The sequence below is a fragment of the Tinamus guttatus genome, unplaced genomic scaffold (assembly GCF_059628265.1).
Source record: "Tinamus guttatus ecotype Peru unplaced genomic scaffold, ASM5962826v1 Tinamus_guttatus_pri_ptg000150l, whole genome shotgun sequence".
NCBI classification, from domain to species: Eukaryota; Metazoa; Chordata; class Aves; order Tinamiformes; family Tinamidae; genus Tinamus; species Tinamus guttatus.
In genome coordinates this window covers 7,955,708-7,975,803 of record NW_028288684.1, presented here as the reverse complement: position 1 = coordinate 7,975,803, position 20,096 = coordinate 7,955,708, and the positions used below count along the sequence as shown (strand labels likewise).

General features: G+C 46.0%; 1 protein-coding gene across 1 annotated transcript in view; it reads right to left on the bottom strand.

Moving 5' to 3' along the window:
- The window catches only part of ATP8A2 (ATPase phospholipid transporting 8A2), a 302,037-nt gene that overhangs the window by 6,815 nt on the left and 275,126 nt on the right, over window positions 1-20,096 (bottom strand). Inside the window, exons 35-36 of the mRNA XM_088522215.1 lie at window positions 15,899-16,003; window positions 1,462-1,553 (exon numbers count right to left, since the gene is read on the bottom strand). Of these exons, the coding sequence (XP_088378341.1) occupies window positions 1,462-1,553; window positions 15,899-16,003 (197 nt within the window). The remainder of the gene's footprint in view (window positions 1-1,461; window positions 1,554-15,898; window positions 16,004-20,096) is intronic.

Here is a 20,096-nt window from a genome sequence, read left to right as displayed (position 1 = left end):
AATATGTCATAAAAAAGCCGTTTCAGTCCTAGCAGCTTCACAATGAAAATTTACATTCATGGGAAGAACAGACGACTGATTGTGACCTGTCCCGACTAGGCTCACTCATTTCACACTTAATCATTTGCATTTACAGGGGGCTTGTTATCCAAATTGGGGTTTGTTTGATATCTCAATTTTCTTTCCTAATAACCACACACCTATTAACAACATGATGATGTGTTCTACAAAACTCACAGCACAGACCAAGTCTGACCAGTCAACAGCAGCAGGACATCTCCTTTCTGCACTGTGAGAAGTCTCCACAGCAGATCTCCTTGGCAGCAACACATTCATGTACGTTATGGATTTGCCCTGCCTATCACCTCCCCTGGTGTGTCCGTGGGGGTGTGTTTGTGGGCCCAGAGGAGAGCTGCAGGCAGCACCCGTTGGCCCCTGACACGTGGGGCTCACGTCCCATCCCCACCTCCGTGGCCTGGACCACAAGAGCCTGCACAAGGAAAGGATGCAGGTGGCAAGTGAGGTTCTTCTCCAGTCAGCTCCCCGGGTCCTTAGACAGACAAAGATGTCATTTCTCACTGCAGCAGAGATACCCTCCCCAAATGTCAGGTGCCTGGCCCTTGCCCCGTGAGCAGCAGCACAGCACGTGGGGGGCTATTTTCTTAAGAAAGATGAGTATATTTTGACCAACCTCTTCCCCAGAAGGACTGCACTTCATCACCTGACTGGGCGACTGGACTCCCTGCCCCCCGCCATATCCCGTTCCTTCGGAGCATCTGGCCTGCAGAGCCTTTACATTATTTTTAACGCTGTATCAGCCCTGACAACACTCAGGTGCAGCAGACACAGGCCTGTCACACGCTCCTCCATGGAGGCGAATAAATGGGTGACCTCAACACCAGCAGAGAGGCAGCTTGTTCTAAACAGCACTGTTGCAAGGTGTGAGGTGGCAGCTCTTCTCCAGGCACAGGACAAGGAGCAGGGACCTCAGGGAATAGAATTCTGCACACCATGGCTTGCTCCATCAGAAATGTGTAAAACACAAATAGCATCCCCAAAATGCTGCTGCGTTCTCAAAACTGCAGCTAGCAAGACTTTTCAAAGAGGAGCAATTTCTTTTAAGCAAAGCTCTATCACAACATTTATTTTATCCTGCAGAGTTTTTGATTTTTACAGTATTCTCGAGACTATCAGGATTTTACATTCAGAGAATTTGTGTATTGGGATTTTGGCATTTGGGCCTGTTGATTGGATCCTAGGGAATTATGAACATTTGAGCTCCACTTGCCTAGGGCCAAACATACTAATTCCACTTCCAAATGTATGTCTGTTGGTTGGCAGCTCACCCCCTGCACTAGATTATCTCTACCTACAATTTAATTAAAAAATAATCATCCTTTGCCTCATTCATCTGGGACTGACTGCTGTGAAACACACATGCATACACGATCCATTACTTACGTGATACACTTTGCTGGACGGAATGAGCTCGAAAAAGGCTTGGAGGAGTTTTCCTGCCAAGCCTTTTTAACAAATGATCACGTTCGTTCACGCTGAGGGAGAAAAAAATATATATATATTAGTGAGTAGGCAGATAATTTCAAGATAAAAGTCAACTATATTTAAAGTACTTGGCAGCTTCAGCTATGTTGGTATTTAATGCTACGGTCATTTACAATGGCTGCAGCTTAAAAATTTATCATCTCTCTTCAAACTACATACTATTAAGAGCAACCTATAATGATGAAAATCCCTTTTTAAGGCCATTTTGTTTAAGTACCTGTTTAGTTGATCTATCCCTGATATCAGCATTATCATGATGGTGATGTCTACAAGCCTTTGATATGATTTGTACCAAATTTGTACCAATCTCAAGTGACAGAGAGCTTAAAAAAAAAGAGATTTCTGTTTTTGCTACTAGGCACACAAATCGTGACAGCCCCAAGCTGGCTCAGAGAGAAGCAGCAATTCACTGTTATTTAACACATGGTAAAAGGTTATATCGCACCTGCAAAGTGACCTGAAACACCCAAAAGTGGCACCCAGCACTAATTTTGTCTTCTGCAAAACACTCTCATTTCTACCTATACTGGAAGAAAAATCAAAACAAAACCACATTCCACCCAGTTTTCAGTTGAAACGTATTTTGCTTTGTTTACTTCATTTCAAAGGCCTGAAAAACTATTATTATATTTACAGAAAGTGAAAATACAAATGTAAGGTGAAAAATATAATACTCAGCTGAAAGAGGCAAGCTGGCTAGACTCCTCATGCCTAGATAAATCATTATAACTACTGCCTACCCCAATACTTATGAGGGGTGAGGGGCAAAAAAACACCACCACACCACTCACCTCGAGAACTTTATGCCCAGAATAGGCAAATGATTTCTAAGACCCAGGTTTCAGAGCACTTAACTTATAAACATATAAGTCTAACAAAGATGTCCAAATCAGAATACAATGAAATAAATATTACATCCTATAACTGAAAGTCACTATGGGATTGAGTGTTTTTCTCTCCCTCTCTCCTTTTTTCTTGGCCTCACATTTGTTACTAATACTGTGATGGAGACCACGAATCCATCCCAGGACGGATATCCCATGAATATCGGATGGCTCTTTCCCATTTCTTCATCTTATTTGCATCACATTTACAGTGGATGCTTCCATCTCTGCAGACTGCTTGCTCTTTCACATCTTTTTTGTTGTTGAGGTTCAACAAGCAGTAATTCCATTGGTTATGCTGCAAATGTGGGTATGTATCTGGAACATGAACACTGATATCCTTCTTAGGTTAGATTGCAACTTCACATACATTTGATTTATGAAATGGAAATCCCAGTAAGCACAGCTGCTGCTGTCAGCACGCTTACAACAGCCTCAAACTGGCAACTCCCTTTCACAGAAGCCTTTTGCTAACTTCCAACAAGAAAGTAACTACAGAGAGCTCTGAGATGCCTACAGTATGTAAAGCATCTCTACGGGTTTACATTTCACTTAATATTCCATTAGGTCAATACCCAGACTCAGAGTGCTCTGTGCAGTGCCTAATGAGATGCCCAGGAAAGAAAGGCAGGAATCCTCCTATGGCCTCCAGTCTGGCCACCTGAACGAGGAAACTGTACAGCTTGGTCGCCCTTCACTAAAATGCTTGTAAGTGTTGGCATTTCCAGAAACTTTGTTTGTTTCCTCTCTTTTCCTTGGCACAGCAGAATCACACCTGTAGCTGATATGCCAGGTTCTTCTTCCTGTCTGAGATCAGTGGTATTTCAGTAACATAAAGCACAAGTTGACGACAGATTTGGAAATAAAATTACAGGTGCAAACTTGGGGCATCAGAGAATCTCTAAGAGCTCTTGAATCATTAGATCCACATGCATTAAAAAAAAAGAAAAAAAAAAGAAAAAAAAACTAAAAGCTTCCACTGAAAATACGGTTTCAGCATGGAAGACGGAAGCCTGGAAGATCTAACCGGTAAGACAATCTGGCTGCTTGTAAGATAACCAAGTGCACACACAAGGAAACTCCCTGCTCCAACAGCGCAAAGGAGCAGGGGGAATGGGAAGAACACACTGGGGAGGAGCAGGGGATGGCACGCACAGCGGCATGCACAGCGCGAGACACGAGACGTCTCCAGGTTGGAACAGGCTGACAGAGCTGGCAGGCTCTAGGATCTGTCTGTCCTGGCACGTGCACAACCCACTGATGGGGCATTGTGCAACCTCGGGCTCATGGCAGAGGACTCCTGAGAACCTGCAAGACTGGTAAGAGCAGCCAAACATTGTCTGAAACAGCTATTATCCTGAGGCTGAAAGAAGACAAAAGAGAAAAATATTCCAAAAGCAAACTATTGTTATGATAGGAAAGAAAAGGCAAAGGGTTGGGGGCTTATGGACGTTTGTCCATCTTCTACATGTGAAGGAGAACAGGTAGGTTGGGTCAAGACTATCTCAACAGGAGAAGAATCAAAGGGCAGTATGAATAGACTATTAAAAAAAAAACCCTTATACTGATCAGAAAAGATAGTTCTAAGGGATAAATATGCAACATTTTCCACATAATTCTGCTATCGAGAATGCTATTAACCAAGGCAGCGAAAGGCATGAGGAACAAATTCTTTAACTGCCTGTCTACCACAGAGCAATGGTTAGAATGCAAGCTGGTATCTGCTCCAGGCCGTCTGTGGTTAGCTCTCTCAGCTTTATGTGGGAAGCGAGGAGGAAAGCGGGCTACCAAGGAGTGAACAGGAGTGACACGGTGCTGCTCTGAGGAAGCCAAAGCGATGCTGTCTTTGATATTGCTAATTATAAATAACAATTTCATAACTGAAGTCACTTCTGAGTTTCTCATTTGGGAAATTATATTGGCTCTCATCTGTGCAAAGAAAGAAAAGCTCTTGGCGGAATTAAAGCATTTCTGGTTTAAGTATAAGTAACGATTAAACAAGGCCAGTTGAGTAGCGTAAAACAAACCCTTAACATAGAGAGGTAAATGCAACACGGCTCTTCTGAAATGGATAGGATTTTTATCAGAAAACAATCTCCCAATACAAAACCTGGAAGGAAAGAAAGGTCAAGTTAAGCGGATTTCTTAACAGGACCTTGGTATTCGCACTGTTATCAACAGATTCCCTGCTTGCAGGAGGGGTTTTCTGCTGCTTCCAACAGATAACAGAACAAACTAGAGCCATCTCCCTCACACTACGGTGCAAAACTAACAGCAACCTCAGACTGCTGCAAACAGGGCCAGGCCTTGCCCCCAGAGATGCCGTGCATAAATCAAGCCTGAGCATTAGTCACAGTTGTTACCGGTAATTCGGGTTTCCAGTCACCCTGGGCCAGTGTCTCGGAGTCATCCCAAAGCAGGGTCTACAGGTGGGCATGTTAAAATGCACCAGGGCAAAAGGATTAAAAATAGTAATAATAAAAATCAAGAGACTGGACACAGACTCTGAACACTCGATGTGTTTGTGCTTACGCTCAGGACCTAAAGGACGATGTCAAAGTGAGGAAATGACAAAACCAGATACCCTCACAGGAGTCAGTGACCCAGAAAGTGACAGTGAAATATGCTGCAGTTGGTTGGGTAGTGACTTCAGAAGGGGTAAGGGAAACTCATCTTCTGTCTGTGATTACATGAAGGATAAAGGACAGACAAAATAATTTGAGTCAAACAAAATAAACAGCTCAAAGAGAATATTGAGGAGTGGGGGCGCAAAAAAGCAGGAGTTACTATGAAAAAGAGATTTTAAAAAGTAATTATCCAAGTCCTCTAACACCCAGCGAAGGTGCTGTCAATAAAAAAGAGAAGTGTGTGTAAGGAATACCTCTGTAAGGGCTTCCCGAGAGGGTCAAGACGGTTCCAGCCTGTCTGGAGATCTGCACTAACAACATGACACTCATTTATTAAGTGGATGACAAAGCAAAGCATAAACTAAAGGCAATGTAGTATTTCCTAATGATATTTTTTATTCCATGAATAAAACAAGCCTTCCATTTTGTAACTGAATTGCTCTAAGGTATTAACACAGACCCTAGTTTTTTTTTTTTTTTTTTTTGTATTCCCTTCTCACCCCTCACAAAAGCAAACAGTCCTTAAATCCAGGCAACAAACATCTGGCTTTACACATTCAAATGAGGAGCATCAAAACAAACAGAATAATTCAAAGCTGACCACAAGATCCCGCTGGCTCCTTTGCTCAAGTAATTAAAAAAAGATGAGCTTCACCACCAATTAACCTACTGAGCACTAATTAGCGTTAATGAGGATTTGCAGTACTTGGTATGGCTTGACCCAGAGTGTCCCCCTGAGCCCGCTAATTGGCTGGTGGCAAAAGCAGAGCTCACAAAAGAGGGGAGGTTAAAGTGGATGCAGGTGTCCTTCTTAATACAGGGTCTTCCCTGAGAAAATGCATGCATGGATCAGTTAAAAAAAAAAAAAAATCTGCGGGTCCCCCTTTGAGCAGAGGAAGGAGCTGTTGGGAGGCGAGTTCGTGCGTGGTTAGGATTGGTTAGCGGGACGCAGGACGCCCAGGCACACGGGCCGGGCAGAGACACGCGGCTGCCGCTGCATCTTGCCTGCTGCCCTTGTGGCTTACGGAAACCTCAACTGGATGCATGCCGGAAATGATCCAGTTTTGTTTCCTGCCTTCCCGCTTTCTTGAGTGAGGAGTTACGCTAACGGTAACTGCAGCTAGGCAAACCCCACGAGTGGAAGCCAGCGGCGCGTGTCCTGCAGCCACCCGGGACGTCCAGCGAGCCAGCGGCACCGGAGCGCCTGCTCCGCGTCAGACGCATCCATGGGGAAGCCCAGAGGACGCCGAAACAGAACTGCAGAAGGGCTGAGGCTGCAAAGGACCTCTAGAGATCCTCTGGGACCTCTAGAGATCCTCTAGCCCAACCCCTGCTCACGCCGGGACAACGTACAGCTCTTTTCCTGTCTTGCGGATAACTATGAATTCCTTTGCCCCGCTGCCTGCAGGTGCAGTGTCACCATTTCCTCACCTCCATGCCCCTGCTGCAACATTAGCAACAGCTAAACTGTGGTACAGCAGCTTAAAACAGAAAACTCTAAAGGTCAGGCTGAAATTCTGACTTTTAACTCCATAGGTGTCCTTCTCCCTGTGCTCCCTGCCCCCTTGCAATCCCTGCACACTTCCAAACGGAGCAGCAGATAAACCCTTATTTAGCACCTTCCTTTCCACTGTCACCTTGTTGTCTGGCATGCCCTGTCTGGTTGCATTCGTCTGCTTTCTTGTCTGCAGGCCTTGCTGATGTCTGCAGGGAAAAGAGCAGGAAAAAGCCAAGGAAGTGAGAAGAAAAGAAGTTCTTGTCCCAAAACATCTGCTGTGGCTCAACAGACGTTAAAAAAAAGAGGAATCTTTGGCTGCAGATTACATGTTGAGGGAGGATACTCCTTTCTTCTCCTTTAATTTAGAATTAAAACCCAGCAGTGGTTTTCTTCCATACTTTCCAAGCAGTAACTTGCACAGCAGCTCACTGTTTCTCTGATGACACACTTCTGCCCAGGAAAGTTGCTCTAACGTAAAATATTAAGACAAAGAGAAAAGGTCTGAGGCAGATACAGGCTTTACCAGCTTAGATCAGCCATAACAACCAAACACTTTACAGGCAGGTTGTTGATTTTAATTTCCATCTCTAGGTTTTCAATCTCCATTAAGTTTCCTCTAAAGGTTAATCAGAGGTTCTGGCATGATAAATTTTATGTAAGTGCTATCCGGCAGAGAGGACTCGCAGGTGCCTCCCTGGCTGCGAGAACATATCAAATATTTCCAAGGATTCATTGAGGATTTACTCAGTTTTCACGCGATTGGTCTCTCTCATCACACTTTTCTACGGCCCAGGGGAGATCTGTCCATCTCCCTCACGTGCTTCGCCCTTCCATCTGCCTCGACACAACCCTTGCTTTGACTTGTTCTCTTCTAGTTCACACTCAACCGCATTATCTGAATCCACGGGGAGATGCAGTGGGCAAAGAGATGACAACTGTGGTAGACAGGGCATGAGGAGAACAGAAAAAACGTAACATTCTTGCAGACCAGGAGCTCAAAATTCAACAAGCCCCAAATAATCTCAGGTGCACAACGCACTGATGGGAGGGTTCAGCAAAACAACATGTGCTGAAGCACCCCGGGCTTTGGAGGGGAGGCTGGTCCGTGTGCTAGGTTCACTCTTACAGGCCAAGTAGCAAATACCCCTCGTCCTTCTGACTTTGGAGGCATCGCAGTAACAGAGCACCCTGCCACAGAGCCCTCAAGCAGCAGCTACAGGCGTCTGCTGATTTCTCAGGTTTTGTCCATAAAGGGGAGATGTTATTTTTAGTTATCTAGCATCGGGTTGCAGGAATGTTTTACTATGAGGTCAATCAGGGTAGGAGGTCTTTTTAATTTAAAAGGCAAACAGACATTACTGATAATGAAGCTGCAATGTAATCAAAGGAAAGCCTTTCACAAGGAAGTGTCTGGAGCATCTAAACTGTGAAACAAAAATCAGCATTTTCTTTGTGGAGTCAGCACCTAAGCTGACTTAGCTCCTTAGTCACTTGGAATTCAGCCAAAAAATAAAGGGACACCCAAATTCAAGCCCCTCCTGGATTTTCCTGTAGATACTCAGCCAGCCATCAACAAAGTCCAGAGTGAATGGCCACCATGCACAGATGGAGGCAAGTGAAGCTGGGAGCAGGGCCCGTGCCGCCTGCACGCGCTGCGGTGCAAGAAGTTACCAAGCACAGACTGCACCAAGGGAATCATGCTCAAAGGAGCACCAAATCCGTCCTATGGGCACAGTAACAGGTAATTTTTGAGGAGACCTGGAGGCACTATGCCCTGTCATGGGATAGCATCACCAGGCATCATCACTGGAGCAGCCCTCCTTCAGCTGCTTCCATGGGTGTCACTGCTATAGAGGAAAAACAGAAAGCAACTATTTAAGAAACTTTTCCTCATTTCAAGTAATATTTGACAAGCTCTTGCCAAATGTTTGTCTGTTAAACATCAAACGAGCCTGAGTGTGCACACAGACTTAGGGCAGCCCCGTAGCGGCGAGCTCCCGGCCACGGCGCGCGGGACCCAGCTCTGCTCGCTGCAGCTCCGCGAAGCCGCTGTGCTGCTGTGCACGGGTCATGAGTGCCACACAACACCCGCGCCAGCAACACCAACGTTCTTCATGGTGGCAGATGTTTCCAGCAGTTCCTGCCATGCTGCTATGACGGTTCATGGGTGAGTGCGAGGGAAGCGGATGGATCCGAGAGCCTCGTGATGGTCACCAAGGCACCCCAGATCCATAAGCTCATTCACCATGTGAATCCACTCACAGCTGACCTCAGGAGATGGGCAAAGCTGGGACCACAGGACCATGGCTTGGAAGGAGACAGGCTGGGAAAACACTCAAGCCAGCAGTGTCCCTGCCAGTGGGCATGGGGATCTACAGATGTCCATGGGTTCGAGAGACACACTGCCCATTGCTATGGAGATTTCCTGCTGTTAGAGCTTGAGACTCTGACCAACTGGTTCACCAAGTACCAGCTTCCCTTTCCCGCCACATGTGTGCCCGAGGCACTGAGCAACACTGAACAGAGGCCAAGGCACTGCCTGGCCGTCAGCCAGCCCCGTGCACAACCACCGTGTCGTGCGCACAGAGCAGGGAGCACATTCTCTGCTCCAAACCCACAAAATCCTCTTCAAGTTGGTCCTCAAAACTGCATGGCCAAAAGCAGGACAAAGCTTTTGCAACATGGAAGCTTTGTTTCTCATCTCACTAATGATGTCTTAAGGCAAGAAAGCCAAACAGATCTCTCCTCTGGCTCCTGAAAGTGTCACTCGGACAATCCATTCTAGGCTTTCTCTTTTCTGGGTGTCATCCTAGACTTCTTCCTAAGACTATTTCCTTGCACAGAAAAGGGTATCACCTTGCACCTATTATTTTAAAATATCATCAAAGAAAACAAAAACACCACCAGACATCACTTGCCTCCCCTGAAAGCAAAGAGCCTAAGAAAACACTACAGGAGCTTCTCTCCATTTGAGTGTCCCTTTGTAAGCCCTGTAGTGGGCTGTTTCACCTAGGGGAGCAGGGACATCCTCTCAGCTGTCTCAAATCCTAAAGCCAACTAACTTCCTACAAGGCTGAAGCTGCCCAGTTTTGCCCCAGGCTTTTCCAAAACACATGGAATTGTCTCAACTTGAACCTCTGCAAAGCAGGAGAGGATGAGGTCGCCTTGCCACATTTCAGCTCCCCTCACCTTGGTATCAGCGCTGTTTACTTCTCTCCCTTAAGTGCCTCACTTTGCACTTACTCTAGTGGGTGCTTGGTCACATCCTCTACAGATAAGTGGCAACGTGGCTGCGGTTACAACATTCTTTCCTTACTCGCTCATATTCCTTATGGGATAGTTGTCTTAGAGGTGGAAGTTTTCCACGCTTGTTCTCTACGCACAGCACACGGGAGCTCCGCATCCTCCTGGGGGTCACCAGGTTTTAACCCTACTTGTGCCCTGGGTCTCTGGGTGCGATGGGCACCACCAGGCTGTGAAACCACCAGTGATGCCGGGGAAGGGGCCTGCGCGTCCAGCCGGGCGTCCATGGGGCCAGTCAGAGTGTGACAACCTTCATCTGCGTCGTCCGGGCTCTGCCCTGCTCCCTCCCTGCCACGTTTTCCCCTCTGCCGTTTTATCGGCTCGCACGGAGGCGCTGGAAACACCGGAAATTAGCGGTGCCTGTTAAAGCAAGGAAATAACTTGGCGAGTCTTTACTGACAAGGGGCGGGAGGGAGGCAGAAGGGGACATGTGTGAAATAAAACAAAATGAAGCATTTTCCACCTACCATAGGTGAACGCTCACCATATGGAATCAAAGAATTTAACAGAAAAAGCACTGATATCATTTTATGCACCTTTTGCCAGTAAAAGGAGTCTAATATCTTTTTACTAGAAAAGCTGCAAGGAAAAACCGTAAATATGCCAGTCACTTTGTTGTGTACGCCGGTGGAGAAATCTCGCCTTTCCTTCCCAGAAAGGGTGTGAAGAACATCTGGAAAAATTGATAAAAAGACCTTGAAACCTCAAAACCAAAATACACCTCTCCTCTCCTCAACTTTGTTTTTATGCTCAGCTGCAATGGAAGGGCCAGATTCAGATCACAGATGCAAGGAAACACCATTAAAGTCAACACAGCCCTGAAACTCCACTTTGGCTCCACACCGTCAGGGCAGTTTAAGCAGTTGGAAATGCAAAACTGAGCTAGTTTCAAATAGGATTCATTGAACCTGCTGATGTGAAGGGGCCTTCGCTGGCAGGGTCTGCTATTCAAGGGGATGTAATTTGAAATGCATCAATAAAGAGACAAAGTGCTTTGAAACTTAATGAGCCCAAACCTGGTTCCCTCTTGATGCTAATGAAAAAAGCTGGCCTCTTCCTCAGCCCCGAGGAGATCAGGTCCCCCATCCATTCAATGCGTTTGTTAAGAGAAAAATGAAGCCTCTTTCCCCATGTCTGCCCCGGCCCATGGGAGGTGGAAGGGGCTGCAGTGCTCGGGCACGGGGCTCAGCCGCAGCCTGAGTCAGGTCCCCCCTTCTCCTCTTGTGGGACCTCGTAGGGGACAGGAGCACCCACGTCACTGCCACCCGGCCCCCGCGGAGGGGCCAGGCGCCTGCGCTACCCACCCCAGAGACCCGAGACGGAGGTAAATGAGACACCCTGCTCTGCGGGGGAAACCCAGTCACGCGCGCCCTGCTCGGGCCGCGGGGCGAGCTGGAGGTGGGCAAAAGCACTTAACTGCAAGCGACCCTCGAGCACGCAGCGCAGGCACCAGAGGGGCTGGGGAACTGCTGTTCTGGGCACGCTGCAAAACAGCACATGTCTGCACGAGCTAGAGAGAAAAGGAGGTGGCTGCCTGCTGCCAACGCGCCCCAAAGCTCTAAAAAGGGGAGCTGAAAAACCCTCGTGCAAAAGCAGAGTGCACTGCTCCCTCGCTAGTGAGGCAAAAAGTAGTTCTGCAGTCATTTCAGTCATTTCACTTTGCTGCCTTTTTTTTTTTTTTTTTGTAATAGAGACATAGCCTCCTAAATTTCTGAATGATTTGAAGAAATTCTTCCCGCTGCTCCCCGCATGCGGGGCCTTTTCAGCAGCAGCCCGGACAGGCCCTGCAGCTGCTTGTAAAGAAGCGAGCAGTGAAAGCTCCACTGCTCCGCAGCACTGAACCGTCTGCCCAGCCTTTAGAAAACAAAGCCCAAATCCAAGCAAAGAGCTGCTCTCCGAGGGAGCTCTCTGGCAATCCTGCCACAGAAAAGCCCTCTGCAGCAGGAAATCTATTGTCGGGGCAGAGCGCGCTGCACGGCTTCGCTGGCTGCCCCTCAGTTGGGCATTTTAGCAATAAAGGGACATGGGTTTCCAAAGTAAACCGTAAAAAAGTAAAAAAAAAAGTTTGCTTTGGTCCCTGATGAGGCTTTGCTCCAAGTGAACCCCTGCTGGCTCTCATGACAGGTTAGCTGGAGTGAAACCAAATGAAGACTTCAAGACTTGTCCTTTCAGGAGCCAAGATTTAGTTAAAACTTAGAGTCACAAAAATCTCTCGAGCATTGAAACTCAATGCCACATTTGAATGCAGATCTGTAGAAAAGCAGTTTGTTTTCTTTGTGTAAATCTTGCATGTTAACATGATTACCTCTGCCGGGCAGGTGCCTCCACATGTCCATGTTTGCTTTGGCGCACAAGCTGCCCCTCTCACCTCTGCAAATTCATGTAATTTAGTGCCAAATCCTACCCTTCGTTAGGTGACAGTGCCAGGGAGCTGGGCTAGAGCCCACAGCGGGCAGGGGCCCGGGCCCATCGCACGGGTCGGTGGCTACGACCCCGGCGCGCCAGGAGCCCGTGCTCACCCCTCGCTGCACTTGGTGCTCAAGCTGTTGCTGCTGTTGCCAGTGCTCCGCAGCCTCGTCTCCCCTGCTTAAATTCCCCGCTCCTGGAACCACCTCATTTTCTGATTTCAGCTTCCAGGAAAAATAAAAGCAAGTTTTTAGGTGTCGAGATGACATAAAAATACAAGAATACGACTCCCTAAGGCTCAAAACAAGACACTCAGATTACTAATACCTTCAAGCATCACTCTAGGGCTACCTGCAGAGATTTCTGGGAGCCAGCTATAGCACTCAGGGTGGATTTCACTGCCTTTCTTCCCTGCACAGACCAGGCAGCGCCTGACTCGCTACCTGCCTCCTTGCTGTTTGCTCTCTTAACGTTCTCAAGAGCAAAAACTGGCATTTTTTTTTTCTTTTTTTCTTTCCTGTTTTAGAAACTGGTCAAAGAGGTTAAATAGGACACAGGTAGCACTAGTAAAGACTTCTCCTTCTTAACTAACCACCAAAATATCTCTAGCAAGACCAGGTGCTAAGGAGAAGATGTTCGAAGGCAGGATGTGCACATTTGGGTATCCAGGGGAATACACAGCTCTCCTCATGCTCCTCGTGACACTGCAGAGAGGACCCAGGTGTCATCCTGCCCACATTTCAGGGAAACCGGCTGACCGGCAGCAGCCTGAGGGCACCCTGTTGTGCAAGGCTAGAGGCACTCTAAGTCTTGCGAATTGCTTTTTGTTTAGCAGAATAATCCTTAACATCCAGATCTTGCACCTCATTTTTCCTTCTAAGGCCTAAGCAATGATAAAAGCAATTAGCTCCCTAAATCCTTCTCTTATCTGTAATTGGGTGTGATTTTTTTTGTTGTTTGTGAAAAAAAAAAAAGCACTGAACAAGAATAGCAGCCTCCACTTGAGGCAGGAAAGCGGGCCCTTATGACAGACAGCTGCCTGAGCACACCAACACCAAGGGATGTGTTTGCAGGGACACTCCCAGCCACGGGCTCGCACTGTGCCCCAGAGGGGACGGATGGAGCTGGGCAGTTTTCATGGAGTTCTCTGCTTTCCATGGGAAATGAGGAGGCTGCGGTGAATGCAGCGTCACCCTGCAAGCAGCGGGGCAGGCCCATGCTGCCCGGCACTTCCAGATGCTTGGAGGAAGTGTGGGAAAAAAACAACCGGGAAGCAGAGAGGCTGTGACGGCACCAAATCCCCAGGCTGCCTCTTTCCCAGCGCCGGCCTCCCCTCCGGATGAGCGCGGGGTTTCCAGCAGGTGTGAAGGAGCCAGGAGACACGCAGGAGATAAAAGGCGGCGGGACGCGGCGCGGAGCACCGCGGAGGCCACCCCACCAGCACGGCACAGCGGCTCCTCGCAGGCAGAGGCACCATTATCTAGTTCGCAGATGGACCACCCAGAAAATCTGGGAGCAATTAGGAGGGAGAACAAACAAACGCGGGGAGAGCGGGCGGAGGGAGGCTGGGCCGGCCGGGAGCCCTGACATCATCTCCAGGCAAGCGCTGCGAGAACGAAGTGAAGCTACACGGAGAGCAGGAATGCACATGAAAGAGTTTGCAGTGAGGATGCAATAAAAGAAAAGGCTATGAAAACACGTAGCATGTGAATGAGTCACAACACATTGGCCATTACATTTACCCGATGTCAGGACAGCGTGTAAACAGAGAGGAAACCCCTCCAGCTCTCACACATGCATGTGCACACACACACAAGCACAGGAAATGCTGGCTCTCTGTTACGATCACTGCTTCTCCTGCAGCCCAGGGCTTCAGCGTGCAAAAGCACAGACTTCCTTCTCAGGCTGTCAACGACAGGGAGCTAATATGGGCAGAAAGACCAAGTTCTACGAACCAACACAAATGCAACTCTACATCCTGTGCACAGATACAGCCCCAGGGCTTACACGGACGGATCTCTGTGTCCAGGAGCAGCCTGTTCTCAGGTGCGTTGGATGCTACTTTGGGGGCATCTAATCTCTCTACTAACCACCAGTTCACATCTCAGAGTTGCACCTTCATGTGTCCTTGCCTGGGGGGCTGGCCTGGCTGCTGCCACTTCGCTTTGGACCGACTTCAAGGTGGCTATTCAGACCCTCGAAAGCAATGCCCATTTTTAATTAAATGCCTGATTTTAGGCACTTCCATTTGCTGATTTTTAGCTGTGGCACAGAGCACAGGCTTTGTTAAACTGTGCTACAAAGCTTGCTTTTTCATTCTGCACAATTCTAAGTGCAGATTCTAGGAGCACTGCTTATAAATTTTATTTTATAAGATTCAAACATAATGGCAGAAGATGACTCATAAAATGAAAACAGAATAAGCCAAGTGTTTTGAAGTGATTTCAATCAGTAACACTGTTTACTTTGCCTTGGCCTCTGAGAGGCAGACTCTGGTCACTAAGGATGTCTTACAAGTCTTACAAACACATTACAGTCGACACAAGACTTTTTTTTTTTTTTTAATTACAATTTACTATAGGCTTGGTAAGCTCACTCCCTGAAAATTTTCCCTAAAAACAGTGCTTATTAACTCACGAGTTCAGCTGAAAAAAAGTACTTTCCAACATGCCTTAGCAGCAGCTACAATATGGCAATTAGTTTACTTCAGAATAGACATCAAAGGCTCAAGGACGACTCTGCCCCGCAAGAACAAAATCTTTACAAAGCCCCATTCCACTCAGTTTGCTAGTTTATAAGGTTTGCTAAAATCCAGTTTAATGATCATGCAGTCTCCTAGCGAGTCATGTTGGTGCCATATTGTTTCAGGAACAGAAGAATTAGTCCTGAACCTTTTCTGAACTTGGGAAGCTTTTTAGACCAGCTGATGCAGAACCGCATTCTGGGGTGGCAAAACTCTTAGATGCAAAACCCTCCCTAGGATTTTCTTTAGCTTCTTTCACAGGAGACAAAAGTTGCCACAGGACACACACTCTCCTCATAATGAAGGATTCAACCATAGCAATATGTTCAAATCCATATGGTGCAGATACCAGGAAGAGGTATGACGAGAAACTGAGACCCCTTAATGAAGGGGCCTATAAATTGCAGCAGAAAAGAGCAAAAAGCATGAAAACAAATACTCGTGAGGTGAAACTAACCAAACAAAGTTGTTGGGTCCAATGGATTAACCAGTTCTGCTTTTAACAACAGTTTAACTCTCTTCATATCCTGAGTCACAGTTTCCTCCCTTGACATGGTTGTCAGATTGCTATTTTTTCCCCAAGGGCAAGGAAAATACACCCTCTTCTCTAAAACAGTCTGGCCCCATGGCCAGGCAAACATGTTACCCAGCAGGAGATTAAGCTGCAATTTCTAATAGAGCCTCACAGCAATAATGACAGAGAAATGAAACCGGCAGGGTTGATTTGGGTGAAGATGTGAAAAGGAACAGCAAGAGTGAATGACTAATACTGGAGAGCTGCCTGCCTGGACTCACCCCGGAGCGATGAGGGAGAAATAGGGAGGGGAGAGGACGAGAAGGGTCTGTTTAAAACAGTAGTATAGGATTGTCCCACCTCTTTCCGTTGCTATCACGGAGCATGGCTTTGCCCAGCTCTCTGGTCTTGGTCTCCAGTTCCTGAACCTCCTCCAGCAAAGTTTTGTGGTAGACATGCTTGGCCCTGTACCGCAAAGGAAAGAGAAAAACAGAACAACAAAACAAAAAGTACACATGAACATTTTTGTCTCTGTAAAAGATCATTTTTTTCTTTTGCAGACGAAAGGTGCAAGGCCCTCCTTTCAGAAAGACTGGGGAAATAAGGCACGGGGAAGGCACATACAGAAGGGCCCAGCTTCACAGCACCAGGGAGGTATCACACAGGAAACGAGGAATCAGAAGGACTTCCAGTTCAGCAGAGCTGGCCTGCTCCAACCCATGCTCCCCTAAAAACTAACTGCACTAGGGAGACCTGACACTACTGCTGCGGGACAACTCCAGACCCGGGCGTTCAGACAGCAGGATGGGGCCACACTGAATATTCACGTGGCAAAACACAACTCCACTCTGTTTCTGAGCCCTGTCTCATGCCTCCCTGGAAGCACGAGGAGAGTCTCTGGCAATAACAGGCCTCCATTTCAGTTATCAGCTTCACACGGCTCAGGAAAGTGCTTCTCTCCCCACTGAGCTTTCAAAAACGCTGTAACAAGATGGGCCATGACCTATTTTCTCACTTGGGGCATTCAAGGAGCAACATACACAGCACCTACATGACCAGATTTGAGAACAACGTCCCACAAACACAGACTCGGGCCTTTTTTTTCAGCCTCAGCTACTACTACAATGCTTTTATTCCTAACTTTTGCTGGCATTACGAAGAGCATCCAGCCCCTCCATCTCGACACCTGCAAAGCAAGAATGAACAACCCAGGGATCTTCTTCTCCAATGGGCAGTTTTTGATCAGCTTCCTCTTTTGTGTCACATAAAGCACAAAAAGTGTCCCATGAGATGGTACTGATTCGCATGCAACTGCATGATGAGCTTGAAAACAAGATGGAGTCAAGTCAACTGAGAAACTATTTGCTCCACTGCATTATAATTATAATCAGTTCTAGAGATTGCAAGGATTGCTTTATAAATTTTATAAAAATCTTATACATAGATACCGTAGTCTTCAACCAGTGATGCAAAAAAAAAGTCAGTCTGTGCCTGCTAGAGTGCCTAAGTGGTGTATGCATTGTTAAAATATAATAAAGGTGCATTTCTTTTTTAAGACATGATTTTTATTACTCCTTCTCTGGCGAAGAGGAAACACAAAGCCCACAGAATCTTTGCTCGAACCATTTGAGATGACTATGGCTTGATATTAATACTGAGCTACCTAAGGACGTTTTTTTTGTGGTGCCAAACTAGACCCCAAATATTGCAAGGTGAGAAGCTAAATGAAAGCTGTTTTTCAAAACAAATCTGAATGGAAAAGGGAAAAAAAAAAACAAACCAAATGAAACCAAAAAAGCTAACAAACAACGGAAAACAAGGAAAACTGAAGCCCAGCAAAACTTGGAAGCAAAAGGAGAATATTACGCTATTAGAAGTACACCCAGATAAAACCACCAGAGATGTATGATTTGCTAGAGAGCAGCAACATGTAACTGGGCGATAAAACAGGGCAGCAAGAATATTTTAAAACTTGTACTGTTTCGAGAATGTGAGTTTACTTCTACTTCTACTGCTCAAAAGTTAATTAGATCCAAGCTACTATAACTACTTAGATGAATGGTAAGACTCAATCTCCTCTTTGAATAAACTACAGCCATTTTTAAAGAGCACAAAGCTTTGGGCTATTAACTCTTACAATTTTACAAATGACTTGGCTTTCACGCTCTCTTAATTTGGGTAATACATTAAAACACTGGCCTTCAGCTCATATCCTGCCTTTTAAAGAGACCATACCTACTATTGCAAAATTGAAGACTAAGTTTCAACCTTTTAAAATCCTTTAAAATCTGTTTTCTCATAAGCAAGAGCATATAAACCGAGGAGTTACGCGATCTCTCCCAAACTTTTTGCTCATCTTTATCTTTTCACACTGTATAACTGATGACAGATGTTTTCTTTTCCCTTAGAGAGCAACACTGAGTTCAAACCATGAACTCAATGGATACTGAGCAACACAGGCCAAGTAGCGCAGCACACTCAGAGCAGTCATCGCACGGGTACTGCCCGAAATGGACACTGGCACCCCGAAGTCACGGGTACTAAAGTATTTCAAAACAGTGAGAAATGTTGAAACACATGGGCTCTGTGTCAGGACAGGATAGCTATAACCTTCCCCCACCTTGCGGGTAATATTTACACATTGAATCAGTTCTTGACTTGGATCAAGAACCTTCATAGAAGAGTGATTAATTTAGTATTTCTAAAAGTGCCGGCACTAACCTATCCATTAGTTCCGAAAGTACAGAACAACATCTGGGCCTATTCCCATCAAAATCCATGAAAATTATTCCTTGGATTGCTCGCAGTGGGACTGGACAGTTCATGGTTTTTTTTTGACAACAGCACATTATTAACTTTTGATACATGAAAATACAGACAAAAGTTGCAGTGTTTGCCTTGCACTTAGCTTCAGATGCATTATCAGCCCTCAATAAATGATGAGCTCCTGTGCTGGATGTTACTCTTCAGCTGATGTTTGATGCAGTACGTAAAGGCAGACTCACCTTTGGCTCATTGTGCATTGTAAGAACAGCTGGGGGTTATTGCCATATTTTGAGCCCTTCCCCTTCCAAGCCAGGGAAGGCAGAGTTTAATGGTCCTAGGAAAGCACCCGGGAGGTTTTGGAGATTAGAATCTGTCAGGGGGGGACCTCTTTCCCAAACATGCTGGTGTCTCTGCTGTGACTCATTTCAATAGCACCATTTCAGGTGCCTTGTGCTCCAGGGACTGCAAGTGTGTGGATGGGAAGAGCTCCTCATAATTTCTCCTCTCTTACCTCCACTGCCAGAGCTGGCAAGTGCAGTAAGCTACCTTCCCTGTCAGCTTTCTCCTACTCTCAATAAAAAAGACATATTAAGACTTTGGTAATTATTGGAAGGCTCAGGAAATTTCTCACTATAACACTAAGTGTTGAGACACCAGTTATTAATAAATTCCTGCCCAGCAAGGAATAAAATAATTTTTGCTGGAATAAACTGTTTTTATGATTCCTACATAGGTTTATGGGCCAAGTATTTCAAGACTTCCTAGCAGCAGTGACATGTATTCAAGTGACATGTGCCAACTGTGAGCAAGAACTCGCCTTACAAAGTGCTGTTCACGTCACCAGTAGCACAACTGGGACTTCTGTAAGGCAAAAAAATAAATCCAAACCAAGCTACTCAATTCATGGTAGTGGACCAAAGTTAACAATGTGGTATCACAGGCAAGTACTAATAATAAGCTTCCTTTTCATTCTAAAAAGGGAAGTTTTCCACATTGCTTTGAATCACTTAAACATACATATATATACACAGGCAAATACATATACATTAGGCCTAGAGCTGCATGGGAGGTAAGAGGCGTGTTGACAACTGTAGCCTGTGTAACAAAAGGACACGCAGCACTAGCTCACACTTGCATTATGGCAGATTTGCATTACATGCTTGCACACAGCATTACAAAGCTTGATAATGGATACAGAACACCACTTAGGAAATAACAATATTTGCAAGGGTCTAAAGCAACTTTTTTTTTTTCTTTTTTTTCTTTTAATCCCTTCTAGCTTCTTCCAGATGAAAGCTCTATACTGTACTTATGTTTTTCTGGCACTGCTCTGTACTGAAATTAGGCATACACCTTTAGGGTCACATAGATCCTTTTTCTGTGGACATATGCTTCTTGTCCAAAAGAAACTGAAAGGAATAAATTCCTTGGCCATAAGAAGTCAGAGCTCCTGGAATTTTATGGCCGAAAACGGATTCTGTGGAATTGCAGACAGCAGCGCGGTGTAACCACTGCTGTGGAAACGTGCCGTCTGCTTTCCAGGGGCCTTGGGCTCGAGCTGTGCATGGCAAGCCTCCTGGAAAGGAAGCAGCCCTTTACTCCTTCCATATGCTAGTGCTCATAGCTGTGTCATTTCATTTTTCCTCCTTAAAATGTTAATCATGTTAATTTTTCAGTGCTGAGTTAAAACAAAAAGGAGAAAAAAGTCCTTCTCAGAGAACAGACTTTTGCTCAATGTTGATAGGAGCCTCCTGTCTAAAATCTGCTGGGAAAATAGCCAGTGTATCAGTCA